Below are 12,305 nucleotides of genomic sequence, written 5' to 3'. Positions count from 1 at the left end.
TTACAGGGAGACTTACTGAAACGTAACGGATAATTTAAATATAAAATTACTTTAATATGTGATGTAGAAGACATCGTACCCTGACAGTAGGAAGGAATTCAATATATTGTGATAACTGGTTAGCAATCTGAAAATAAGCAATTTAGTTATCTCACTTCATACCCTCTCACAAATTAAAGGCAGAGTGGATCAGAGTTAAACATAAAACCAGATAATGAATACAAGAAAATCATAGTGAGCATCTAACATCTGAGAAGACTATATATTACGAAGTTTAGAAGCAGTAAAAATCACAAAAATTCAACAGACTTATCTATATAAAGATTTTATGTTTGTAAATCAATTTTTTAAATGGAAAAGTTTTTAAAAATATGGCAAATGGTTATACTTAAAATAAAAATAACTGATACACCAAAAAGACCTTCCCCCTCAGTAATAAATGGGGAAAGGGACCAAGTAACAAATGAGGAAATAAGCCTAGGAAATGAACATGAAAAAAAAAAATGTTTAAGCTTGCTAGTAATGGGGGAATGGGCTAATTAAAATGAAAGTATTAACTTTAAAATTAAAATTATAAAGTATTATTTTCACCTTACCAAATACCATTTTTAAAAATATTACCATACCCATGTCTGGCAAGGGTAGCATGAAAATGGTCCTCTCCTACATTGCTGGTGAGATTATAATTTAGAACAAACCTTTTGGAAAGCAATTTAGCAATATAACAAGACCTTTACAAAAAATTCCTAGGTTCCCAGTAATCCGACTCCTGGGAATCCATCCCTAAAGAAATAACCTCCAAAATATAGCGTGTGCATGTGCGTTTGTGTGTGTGTGTGGCAGGTGAGACTGAGGAAACTATAATTTACAAAGGTTTTGACACAACTCCAAATAGGGATCAATTAATTACCCCTATTTTGGAAAAATGACAGTTATTAAGGTAGTCAGTATTAAAAACAATAGTATGAAGACTAGCAATGTAGAAAGTGGTTATATATCATTAACTGGAAAAGGATTATCAAATTTTATGTGTTGGTATAATATTGCAATGACAATGTCTAGAAATTGCATATTCCAGATTAGGCCACTCCCCCAACTCCATGGCTTTGCAGGGCCTCTTCTCTGCCTGTCTCTAGATTTCTTTCCATCCCCACTGCCACTGCTATAGATCAAACCGCTTTAGGCTCTACCCCTCAACTGCAGCAGTCTCCTAGTTGGGCTCATTAACTTCAGTTTCTCTGTAGTCAAGTGATCTTTGAAATAATCAAGTCAGATCTTACTGCCCTCCCTAGGATCACTGGCTCCCAAGGTATTAAGGATAAAGTCCCCAAATACTTAACATGCTGAAGGTGCCACACCCGACCTCCAGCCTCATCTCATATACACTTCCACTCCCACCATTCTCTGAGCTCCAGCCACGATGGCCTTTTCCTTCCAGGAGCTCATCCCCACCCATCCGAGACATCAAGCCCAGTTGTTACCTAGGGCTTTCCCTACTGACACCCTGGGCTTCCTTGTTTAGAAGAGTGGCCTGCCCTTATGAGCTTGCCAAACCCTTTGGCCACAGTGCTTTGGGCAGCAGGATGCCCTCACTGGGTGCCTCTCCTCCAGTCAGGGTCCCCAGTCCTCTTCCTGTTTAACCCCTCCCCTGACCACTGCCATCGTTGAGGTCCCAGTGTGCGCAAGAGTGAGCCAGCCCCATTCGGACACAGGACACCAAGGAGGCTGCTTCTACAATAGCCGAGGTGAGAGATCACAAGGATGTGAACTGTGAAAAGGGCAGCAAGAACAGAAGAGACCCAAGAGCAGTGTAGTGACCTGTGACTGCAGGTGGCCTAAAGGAAGTGTTAATCCTGAGCCTCACAGCCATATTTTTGAGCCCAGGCTCAAACATGCAGGAAGGCAAATGAAAGTTTGAACCATGACAATCAATGCTGGGACCTCAACCATGAAAACCATGTGAACCATATGAAAAAAATGGAGATAATAATCACATGTGCCTCTTGGGATTGTTGTGACAATTAAGTAAGATACAGCAAGTGCTTGGCACAAGTACTAGCACCCAGAAGCACTCAACAGTCAGTGGCTATAGATATTATGACAGAAAGCATCTAGTGCTGTGTTTGACACATTAAGGGACTCAATAATATTGTTAGTTTACCACCACCCACTCTTTCCTCTGAGGCAAGCAAGAGCCACATCCCACCAAGTCCCTACCCATTCTTAGGACATGTAGATTTCAACTCCAGATCTCTTCATAGATCTGGGTGCAGGCACACAACCCAGCAAGGCAATGTTCATGGCCAAAAAGATATGGCTTTTGTCTTATAGGGAGGTTGCTCAGCTGGAAAGCTGTTTACATTTGATAATAACCCCGTCAGTGTAGAAGAATCCTCTCCTGAAGATTCACTCATTCATAAAAAGTTCTCAAGGTACAAAAGAACAAGAAAAAACGGTGTTCTGGCAGAGTGAGTCAGAGATGGGGACCAGCCAGCCACACCTGTGAATGCCCTCGGCCTCCTTGAGAAGAGCATCCCCAGGAAAGCAGCCAAAGGAGGTCAGGAGACAGGAGCCCCCAAGGTGGTAGAGAATCAGAGGAGTAATAAAGAACTGGCAGCTCTGTGGGCTGAAAAGGGCAGAGGGGACATGGAGATCTGAGCAAGAGAGCAGAGACTACAACACAGAGTGCTGCCGGGTGGGGCAGGGGGAGCAGGTGTGGAAGGAAAGCAGGAAATACACCAAGGGCAGAGGAAGGAGGCCCTGCTAACTTCTCCTCTGAGCTACTCTGCTTGCAGATGAGGGATTTCCCCCAATTCTGCACCAAGACCAAGCCCAGGCCCTCTGACTGCCCTGCTGCTTCCAGAAACAAGGCTACCACTCAGGGCGAGGGCCATCATGAAAATGTCTGGGAAGACTAGACTCACATCCCAGGAAGGACCCTCCATGAGCCACAGCATCGGGTCCCACTGCTAACGTTGGGGTCTTGGATTTGATTTTAGTAGAGCTGGTTCAAAGGGTACTCCATGGCGGCCTTGGGGAAGAACCAGGTAAGGCTTGGTGGACTTCTCCTTCGAGCTCCGGAGTAAAAGTTGATGGAAGAAATGCTCAACAGTGCTGGTGGGCCCCGGAGGCACTCCATCTCCTCAGTCATCCTGGGGGTAAAGAGACGTGAATAAAGCACATTTCATAAGAGTCTTCTGTAAGTCATCAGACAAACAAACAAGTCATCAATTGAGTGGTACCAGTGGGGCCTGCCTTGGCCTCATCTCAGAGTTGGCCCAGAGAGCCGGCCTGGCAACTCCAATTGTTTTTCAGTCCAAGACTTACTCTATTAAGACAAAAGGGAATCCAGACCCTCTACTCCACCTGCCCCTGCTTTCTCTGGCAAGCGTCTTCATCTTCATCACCTAGATAAACAGCCCATTTTTCTGACACTGTGTTTTAAACGTTCAGTTTGGGACCTTTTGACAACAATTCAAATCTTCAGGTGAAATATACCTCAAAAAATCAAATCAACTGTGAATAGGCTGGGGATCAACTAGGAGGCTGACCTCGGGGCCAAAAAAACTATTAAGGACCAAGTCAGCCATTTTCCAGCCACTCTGGGCAGGGAGCCCAGAACAAAGGGGGAAAAGAAAACTGCTCATTCAGCTGCTCAGTTGCCCCAACACGGCTAATGTATTCACTAGAAGTGGAAATGTTTGGAGCCTTAATGGCATTAAGTCTCCTTGGTTCCCCTCTGCACTCCATTCTTTCGTTTCCTGCTTTCATAAATCTTTGGGGCTCTCTTGTTGGTTAGCACAGTTCAGACTCACCAGAAAGAAAGGTCCCAGATTGTCATCCTTCATACCTTGAAAGAATTTTCCTGATGCTAACACTTTCAGGAATTCCACTAGGAAGTAAAGTTTATGCTGCTGTCTCTTTGCCCAACGTACATATAAAATTCCTGCCAAGAGATAAACCACACCAATGCCAAGTCCACAGTCGCCTCCCCTGACTTACCCACTCCTCGTCTTCTGCGCCGTCCCCCTGCTCTCGGGTCTCCACCACAGCCCCTTCTGAAGACTTTTGGGCCATGATGTTGTCTGTCCAGGACGCCCCTGTCTTTCCATCGCCAGTGAAATTACACTTGGTCACTGTTCCAGCCTCAAGTTTGGCTAATGAATCTGAAAGAAGGGAAGAAGATGAATGGCCTCTCTCCCTGCGGTGGAAACAGTGGGAGCTGGCCTATTCTGCTGAGTCCCCTCGGCCTGGGTTAAGCCATTGCTCTCTGCAGCCTGGGTGTGCTTAGGGAGGCCCTGGGTGGGACCCCCAAGCACTAGATAGGAAAGGCCACCTACAGGAACCAGGGGATTGGGTAGCACCCCAAGATCCAGACTGTCCAGGCTACTAGCCCTAGGGCACTTGTCCTGGGACTTAGGAATAAATCTCAAGGGGTCATGTCCCCAAGGAGGCCAGACCTGGCCGGCTCCATGAGATCTATGCAAGAGTGGGGAGCCTTGGACAGGAGGCCAGGAGCCCCCACAGGCCATAAGGAGCATCAGATCACAGTGAGGGCTGCACTGCTCACCCAGGAAGGGGCCATCGCCCCGAGTTTTCAGCCGCACCCCAGCCCCCAGCTCGAGCTCCATCGCCTCCATCTCTGACTCGGGCATCCAGAACGCCACTGTCTGGTCGGGGGTGAGGCTCTCTGTCAGCGCAAGCAGCTCTGGCTTATTCACCAGCCCCTTCAGCGCCTCGGGCGTGAGTCTATCGGTGTCCCCCTTGGCTTCCACCTCTGCAAGCACACAGCACAAGAGGGTTATGACCACTATAATATTGCAAGCACTTTGGGAGGGCCTTTTAGGAGCCAGGTGAGGGCTAAGAGTTTTACGTGCTCACAGCCACATGCAGGAAGGGCTCTGAATATCTATCCTGCCAGTACTCACCAGGATCTCATGGCAGAGGAGTTATGGGCACAAGTTCTGGAGCCAGGCTGCCTGGTACAAATCGGCTTATATGCTATGTGACCTCAGGCAAGTCACTTAACCTTTCCCTGTGCCTGACAAATAGGGATAAAAGCAGTACCTACCTGATAGGACTGACATGAGATGTAAAAAGAAATTTCTAATGCACGTAGAGGACTTAGCACCAGGCCTGATGCACAGCAAACCCTCAGCAAGTGTTAGTGGCTTTTTCGGGGGGGTGGGTTCTTTGGCTTTTTTTAGTGGAGGTACTGGGGAGTGAATCGAGGCCCTCATGCATGCTAAGCATGTGCTCCACTACTGAGCTATATACCCACCCCAAGTGTTAATGTTATTATTATTCCCTTTGCACAGATGAGAAAACCAAGGCTTAGAGAGGTTATGTAATTTGCCCAGGGTTACATGGCTAGTCAATGGAAGAGGCAGGATTCAAGCCTTTCTCACAACTCTGCCTTTCCACGGAGACGCCAGTGACCAGGCAGGGCCCTCTTCCTGCTCTCAGGGTTTCCCTGGCTGGGGTGGGGTCTGCTGGAACCAGCAGCAAACTCTGGTGGTCCCCAAACTCTCTACTGGCCTGCTCATCCCAGCCCAGGCAGAGTGCAGAGGCTCAGGAAGGATTCTAACTGCGTCTCACCTGCCTACCCTGAAACTCCCAAACCTACTAATCCCGGGTTAGGGGTGGGGCGCGGGTCCCAGTCCCAAACTAAGAAGTGAGGCCTCGCAGGGCTGGGAGTGTGGTGACCCTGCAGCTGTCCACAGGCATAACCAGATGGCTGCCAGCCACAAAGACCGGACCACACCTGCTCACGGTGTAAAACCTCTGCCGCTCCGTCAGGGATGCCTTCTGGGATTCCCCAGACACCTAGCTCACACAGAGGACTTTCAGACTGCTCCATCTCCTCAGCTCCTCCTCACACTGCCCAGTGTCCCCCGATAAACCACCTCACTGCCTGCTTCACAAGGTAACAGAAGCCAGAGGTGGGACCACTCACCTCCCTGCCACCACCTAGCCATCAAGTTACCTATAACCAAAAGAAACCCTTCCTCCTTCCCTCTGGTCTCAAAGGACAAGGTGTCCCCCTCCTGCCTCAGGCCAGTTCATCTGGGCCCCAGGTCCCAACCCCGCCCACCTCCGGGACCTGCCTCTCCTCCTCTCCCAGATCTTTCCTTAACACCTTCCTGCATTCTGGCTTGGACACCCACTACCCCAGACCCTGCCTCACCCACCAGAGCCACTGGGTGAAGCCCACTGGATGCTACCAATTCCGACCTCACTGGGCCCTGGGCAGCACCTGATCCCATTGCTACCTCCTCACTCCTGTCCCCCTGGGCTTCGCTGGGCTTCAGAGACACATACCCTCCCCATCCTGCTCAGACCCCTCCAGTGTTTCTTCCCCTGCTCCTCACAAGACTCGTTCTCTGTCCCTCCCCCATTGTTGCTGTGCCCAGGATGACCTCCCAGGGAACTTCGTCCACTGGCACAGCTTCAATACCACCCATGTGTGATGACTCCGTAACGTGTGCTGCCAGCCAGCCCTCTTCCTGGGGTCCAGAACTGTATCGCCAAGTCCCCATTGGACATCTACCTCTCCCCGGAAGTGCCACCATGTAGCTAATGGCATGTGTCCCAAACAGAACTTTTCTCCCCAGACCTGCTCCTCTTGCACTCCACCCTTCAAACCTAGCACCCGAGCCCAAAGCCGGGGGTCATCCCAACCCCCTCTTCATTCTCCCCATATCCAAACCCTGAAGCCATGGTCCTTCCTCTATCTTGAGTCTACCCAGTCTCTGCATCCTTGCTGACCGGTTCTTAATCCTGGCCCTCTTATCTCCCTCCCTTGCCATCACAGCCTCCTAACAGCCTCCTGGTCTCCAGTCTCTTCACCTCCCCAGGAATTTCTAAAAACAAATCTAATCACATCACTCACCTGCTTAAAAGCACCCACTGCTGAGCACCCCTGCAGCCTCGATTGAGCACCCTCCCTGCATGGCTTCTCTTCACCTGCATCCGGAGCACTCAGTTCCCAGAATGCCTTTGGTACCCGCCCCCTCCCTGAAACACCCTTCCAAGCCCTGGCACCTGGCTGATTCCTACTTGTCTTTCAGGATTCAGTACTGGCGTTCCCTCCTCCAGGGAACCTCCCCCAACCATGCCTGCCTGGACTCAGAGTCCCTCCTCAGGCTCCAGTCATGGCCTGTCCATCTCCTCTACCAGACTGAGAACATCTCGAGTACAAGTCTGAGTCTTGTTTGTCCCTGGACCCTCAGTGTGTAGTTTAGGATCTAGCATGTGGTAGATGCTCCTTAAATGTTCAGATAACTAATGAGCAACTGAAAACAAGAATGGATAAAATGATAGAGGGATGGATATTCCCAGTCAGATTCAAAAACTTCTCATGCACGACAGGCAGCAAGGAGGTCCTTCTACAGCCAAAACTGGGAAGAGGAATGAGACTACAGAGGGCCCAACAACGAAATGAGAATTTTGGCAGGAAAATGAAGGTCAATGGGAGCCAGGCCTGGGCTCCGCATAAAGGTAGGTTCATGGATGGGTCTGCCAGACTGCAGGAGACAGCAGGAGTGGGAAGGCAACCCAGCCCTCAAGACTGAGGTGAGGCACTGCAGATCTTCTGAGTGTGTGGGGGACCCTCGGCCAGTCATGAGCTTTAAGGCCACCCATGCTAAGAAGACACTTTCTAGGGGCCAAGAAACCCTGAAGAAAAGGAAGGCCACAGTGTAGGAGGGCCCTGAGGGAGGAAGGGCGGAGGGTACCTACTGTAGGATGACATGAGGAAGCCTGTGTTCACCTTCCTGGTGGCACTGAAGTTGGGTTCGATTTCATTTCCTTTGGGGTCGAACTTCCGGCGATGGATGCAACTAGGCCGGACATACAGCACATAGTAGCGCTCCTGGGGCCGGGCAGAGAGAGAGTGAGGGGCTGCTGCCTTCCCTTCACCCTCCAATACACATACTCCCCACGGGGCTCCAGCTGCAGCCCTCCCCCACCTCTCTCTCTACCCTAGAATCCTACCTCAGCTCCAAAAGATACTCAAACTGGCCAGAGGTGCCCACTCCCAATATTCACTCATTCATTCATGCATTCATTCATGTGTTTAGTAGAGCACTTGCCACCCACGATGAACCACGCTAGATGGGCGAGAGAGGGCAGGCTCGGAGCCTGCTCCCAAGGCCTCCACACAATCAGAGACAGAAAGAATATACAGGAAACTGTAACCCAAGCACCAAGGACTCCAAATACCATAAAGCAGGAGTGGAAGCATCCAGAATGCCATGGAAAGGACACTGAAATGGAGTTGTGAGTGAGGACAGCCACTGTGCCTCTTCCAACGGATGTGGGTCCTGGAGCAAATCACTCCTAGCCTCAGTTTCCCCTGTTGCCTGGAAACAACGTGATGTCTACTTTCAGGCATGTTGTAAGGGTTCAAGAAATAACAAAGGATGACTGAGACATTATGCTGTACACCAGAAATTGACACAACATTGTAAACTGACTATACTTCAATAAAAAAGCATGCAAAAAATAAAAAAAGGGGGAGAGGAAGAGAGATGACAAAGGGACAAACACAGCGTAAAGTATGAAGTGTGCTGTAAATGCTGCTGCCAGCTATCCTAATCAAACAGGCGGCCGAAATGCTCCCACAGATTAAAGAAAAGGAAACCACCTTCTGGGAGAAACAGGAAAGGTGAGGTCTCAAAGGGTGAAGAAACCTGCAACTGTGGGAATAAGGATGAAGGAAGATTATTAAAAGCCTGGGCAGGAATGTAAAATAAAAGACAAGGTTCCATGTGTATGTTAGAGCAATGCAAGACCCCTCCAGGCCTCGTGGGAGTCCAGGCTGGGGATGTAAATGGGATCATTTAAGACCGGCCTTGAGCTGGCATTTGGAGTTTGGATTTTACGTGGTAGACTAGAAGGAATCCTGACAGGTTTTAGAACAGCAGCGAGATCTGAGAGATGCCTTTCAGGAGACAGGTCAGCAGCAGGGCAGGAGTGAGTGCTGGGGACAGCCAGAAGGCAGGAGGGCGAGGGCGAGTGCGAGGTTTGATGGGGACAGGCTGAGTTCCCGAAGGCCCCTGGGAGGTGAGTGGACATGGAAAGACGAAGGGAGGGGACGGGAAGATGGTCAAGGTAGGAGGCCAACAGGACTAGGATTACTCACCTGCGGAAGGGGTGGAGGGACACAATGGAGGTTTGCAAGCTTGTGGCTGGAGAGGGCAAAGGGGTGGGGTAGGGGGTTACTGCACTATCATTAGGAAAGAGGAACTCAGAGGAGGCAAGTTTGGAGAGGGGCTACGAGAACAGCCTGCTGTTGAGGACAGACAAGACAGGCTAGTCCCGCATCAGCGGGGGCTACTGCTGGGCTCTCCTGGGCAGGCTGGCTGGGGGCTCCAGGTTGGTGCGCCCACCCTGCTGACCTGCGTGCTAAGGAGGGGAGGATGCAGCAAAGTACCTCTTAGCATGAAACTAGTGCGGAGCCTGGAGGGGAGGCTGTTACCTGATATGCAGGAGAGAAACCAGTTCTGTGTAGTCCCAGGCCTCTGAGAGGGGGTTTGATAAGCTCAGTTCTAGAGATCTAGGAGATACGGTGGTCAGCACATCTGGTGGGGGAGCTTTTTGAAATGGAGGTGGAAATGCAGAACTAGTACTCAAGAAAGAAACACTGGCGAGTCCAGGATAGTGAATGCCAGGTGTGTCCATGGACCCCTGAGATGGGTGGTGATAAAGCCACATGGTGATGACCCCAGGAGGCTGAGAGAGAAGGAACAGAAAGGGATGGACATGGGAACTGAAACCCTGGGTGGTGTCAGCAGCGCAGATTTCACACTCAGCCTGGAAACAAAGGCCCAGAACACAGCAACCCTTCTCACACCCCAATGTTCCTGCACCTGTACACACGTGGAGATCCAGGTCCTCATTGGTGACCTGCTTTATAAAAACCCAATATTCTAAAACATCCTGTCACACATGGTGATGTCAAAAGACTAATGAGTGCCTTTTAAAATATTCACCACTCTGCAAATGGAGTCAATTCAAGGCACCTTCTGACAGCAAACTCCACCAGTACATTTAAAGTAATTCAATTCCAAAAAATTCAAAGTGCACCTGATGTCCCAGCCACATAGGCTGGGGAAGGTCACTGCTGACCCTGAAGCCACATAGGCTGATAACCTGCTCTGACCTTGTCCATCAGGCCCCGGGGCAATGGGGACCACCAGACCAGAGGACAGGAGCTGGGCCCTCAGCCCCACAATAAAGAGCCACTCATCCTGCCCACCCAGCAAGCCTCCCAGCACTCTAAATCTGTCCCATCAGAAGGTGACAGGACCTCTTCAGAGGGACTTCCAGCCCACACAGCACCGCATCCTGAGTCCCGAACCACTCACTTCCCTCCTCCCTGCTTTCAGCCCTCCCAGTACGGGCCACAAACACACCCCTTGGGTTTAGGGCCTGATCTGTCTTCTCAGCAGGAATGCTGGCCCTCCCATCTGTTTGCTGCCCAACATGATCCTAACTGATCTCTTCCACTTATGGCCCCTTTTGGCTGCTAATCTCCCAACCCACCCATTCGCCCTGTGAGCCCTTCAGGGAAAGAGCTGGACCCCAAGTCTTGGCACTGGCAGAGCCAAGCAGAGAGAGATGCCTTGGTAGGTGCTCTAAGTAAACATCCTCACCTTCCTGCCATTGGCATCCAAGATGCTGTGCCGAGATACATCGACCAGTTCTCCCTCCAGTAGGACACCATTTCCCCTGGAGATGAGAGAGAACGAGGGATCAACTAGTGCTGTCAGTCCTCAGGAAAGAATCACAAGTGCGGCCCAGGTCAGAGCCTGCACTGGAACAGAACCAAGTCCCAGGTGTGTCTCCCGTTCACCTGGCCCCTGATTCACTGGGCACCTGACAAATACGGAGCAGCCCCTTTATCTGTGCTTCCACACGGGGCCTCCACTCCTCTGAGGCCCCCAAAGGCTGGGGTACCGTCCAAGGAGTAGGAAGGAACATTGTCAGGCTGCAAGACCAAGCTATGGCCCCTCCTGCAGGGACTACTATAACCAGAGCGTCAGTCTTACCTACAAAATGGGAGCGTAACAGCCACTTCACTCTATGATGATGACGTAAGATCATGTATGTTAAGGTGCTTTGTAAACTATTAAGCATTTACTAAATATAAAGGATTTTACTTTTTTATTTAACCAAATTGGGGGTGGGGGGTTCCCTAAGCTGCTATAAAGTATCTCTTCACCTGCTTTAAAACAGTTTCATATTCCTGTTCTCTTTCATATCCACTTCAGAAGTGGAGAAAGCCAGACTCGGAAGTCTCTCATTGAGAGGAACTGGACTCCTGCTTCCCAATTCTAGTTTTCATAGCAGAACCTGGTGACTTCCTTTTTTGGAACCATGGAAATAGGAGAGGGGTGGGGACAGCTGAAGGGATGGGGATGAAAATTGAAAACTCCCTGTACCTTGTTTGCCCCTATCCACCCCCCTTACCCTCTTACCCCCTTAATTCTTTGGCATTGTAATTGCAAACGGAATGGTCCATTAGTTGTCATAACCGCCATGTCAGTGATGGCAGGGCCTGGCCCTCCGAATCCAACACACGCCTCTAGGCAGGCCTTGCCCTCCCCTAGCCCTGGCCAAGCCAACACCCACCCGCTGTTTGGGTCACAGCACGACATTGTCCCTTCTGGAGCGGGAGTGCAGCCTGCGCAGAGGCCTGAAGGCACGGCAGCGTGGCAAGTGGTGGAGTTTATAGTCACCGGGGTTGGGTAGAGACAAAGGTTGGCGTGAAGTAAGCAACGCCTTTTGAGCCCTGTTTTGGAGTCATGACTGGACCCTCTCCCGAGGTTACGGGAAAAAGAGGGGAGTTTTACGCGGATCTGTGTCTTAGGGAGCGAGCTCCAGCTATGGGGCGAAGGGGAGCAATGGGAGGAGTGGACCGGAGGCCCGGGAGGCCTTTGGAGAGCCCCGTCTTTCCTCCCACCTGCACCCAACCCCAGTGGCCCACTACCCTCCGCAATCAGGGAGCCCAGCTTCAAAGCTGAGCCTCGGGAGCCGACAGAGGCCGAGCCCCGGAGTCGCTGGGGAGACGAGGGCGGAGCCTACCCCTGGTGGGCAGCGGGGTCCCAGGCCCTGGGCAGCCGCGCGCTCTGCACCGCCTTGTTCCGGAGGACGCTGTCCTGGTAGATGCGGCTCATTATCCCCGCCGCCGAGCGCCCTGGAGACCCGGCGCAAGGAGCAGGCACTCGGGGTTGGGGGCACCGCAGGGGGAAGCGCAGGGAGGACCACAATTCCCAGCAGCAGGTCTGGGACAGGCGCGG

The 12,305-nt window shown here is 51.0% G+C and overlaps 2 protein-coding genes across 26 annotated transcripts in view; one reads left to right on the top strand and one right to left on the bottom strand.

Annotated features, from left to right (window-relative positions):
- Positions 1 to 30: 30 nt before the first annotated feature.
- On the bottom strand, positions 31 to 12,264 carry LOC102521861 (actin related protein 2/3 complex inhibitor). The gene is made up of 6 exons (XM_032468929.1): positions 12,091 to 12,264; positions 10,659 to 10,734; positions 7,741 to 7,873; positions 4,571 to 4,777; positions 4,003 to 4,166; positions 31 to 3,152 (listed from the first exon to the last, which is right to left on the bottom strand). The coding sequence occupies exons 1-6, from the start codon at positions 12,180 to 12,182 to the stop codon at positions 3,144 to 3,146; spliced, it is 681 nt and encodes a 226-aa protein (XP_032324820.1). The 5' UTR covers positions 12,183 to 12,264; the 3' UTR covers positions 31 to 3,143.
- Positions 11,493 to 12,305, top strand: part of LOC106730673 — a 46,443-nt gene continuing 45,630 nt past the window's right edge. For 5 of the 25 annotated variants that reach the window (XR_004315561.1, XR_004315560.1, XR_004315559.1 and 2 more), the window contains exon 1: positions 12,152 to 12,288. Coding sequence is in view for 2 of the 25 variants with exons in the window: in XM_032468931.1 (XP_032324822.1) it covers positions 12,172 to 12,288 (117 nt within the window). In the remaining 23 variants the exon portion in view is untranslated. Of the gene's footprint in view, positions 11,777 to 12,151; positions 12,289 to 12,305 lie in introns of those variants that run through there. The other 20 variants (XR_004315579.1, XR_004315570.1, XR_004315565.1 and 17 more) reach the window with 13 other exon arrangements.

This window comes from Camelus ferus, chromosome 27 (genome assembly GCF_009834535.1).
Source record: "Camelus ferus isolate YT-003-E chromosome 27, BCGSAC_Cfer_1.0, whole genome shotgun sequence".
Lineage (NCBI taxonomy): Eukaryota > Metazoa > Chordata > Mammalia > Artiodactyla > Camelidae > Camelus > Camelus ferus.
The sequence above is the reverse complement of the archived record's forward strand: the minus strand, read 5'-3'. Positions and strand labels throughout refer to the sequence as shown.

What these genes read in the sequence shown, in the direction of transcription:
- LOC102521861 (XM_032468929.1), bottom strand. Translation starts at nt 12,182, where the DNA reads ATGAGCCGCATCTACCAGGACAGCGTCCTCCGGAACAAGGCGGTGCAG. An exon ending in CTTCCTCATGTCATCCTACA is followed by an intron (nt 4,778 to 7,740) that starts GTAGGTACCCTC and finishes GTGTGCTTGCAG; the next exon opens with AGGTGGAAGCCAAGGGGGAC. An exon ending in GGGCGATGGCCCCTTCCTGG is followed by an intron (nt 4,167 to 4,570) that starts GTGAGCAGTGCA and finishes CCCTTCTTTCAG; the next exon opens with ATTCATTAGCCAAACTTGAG.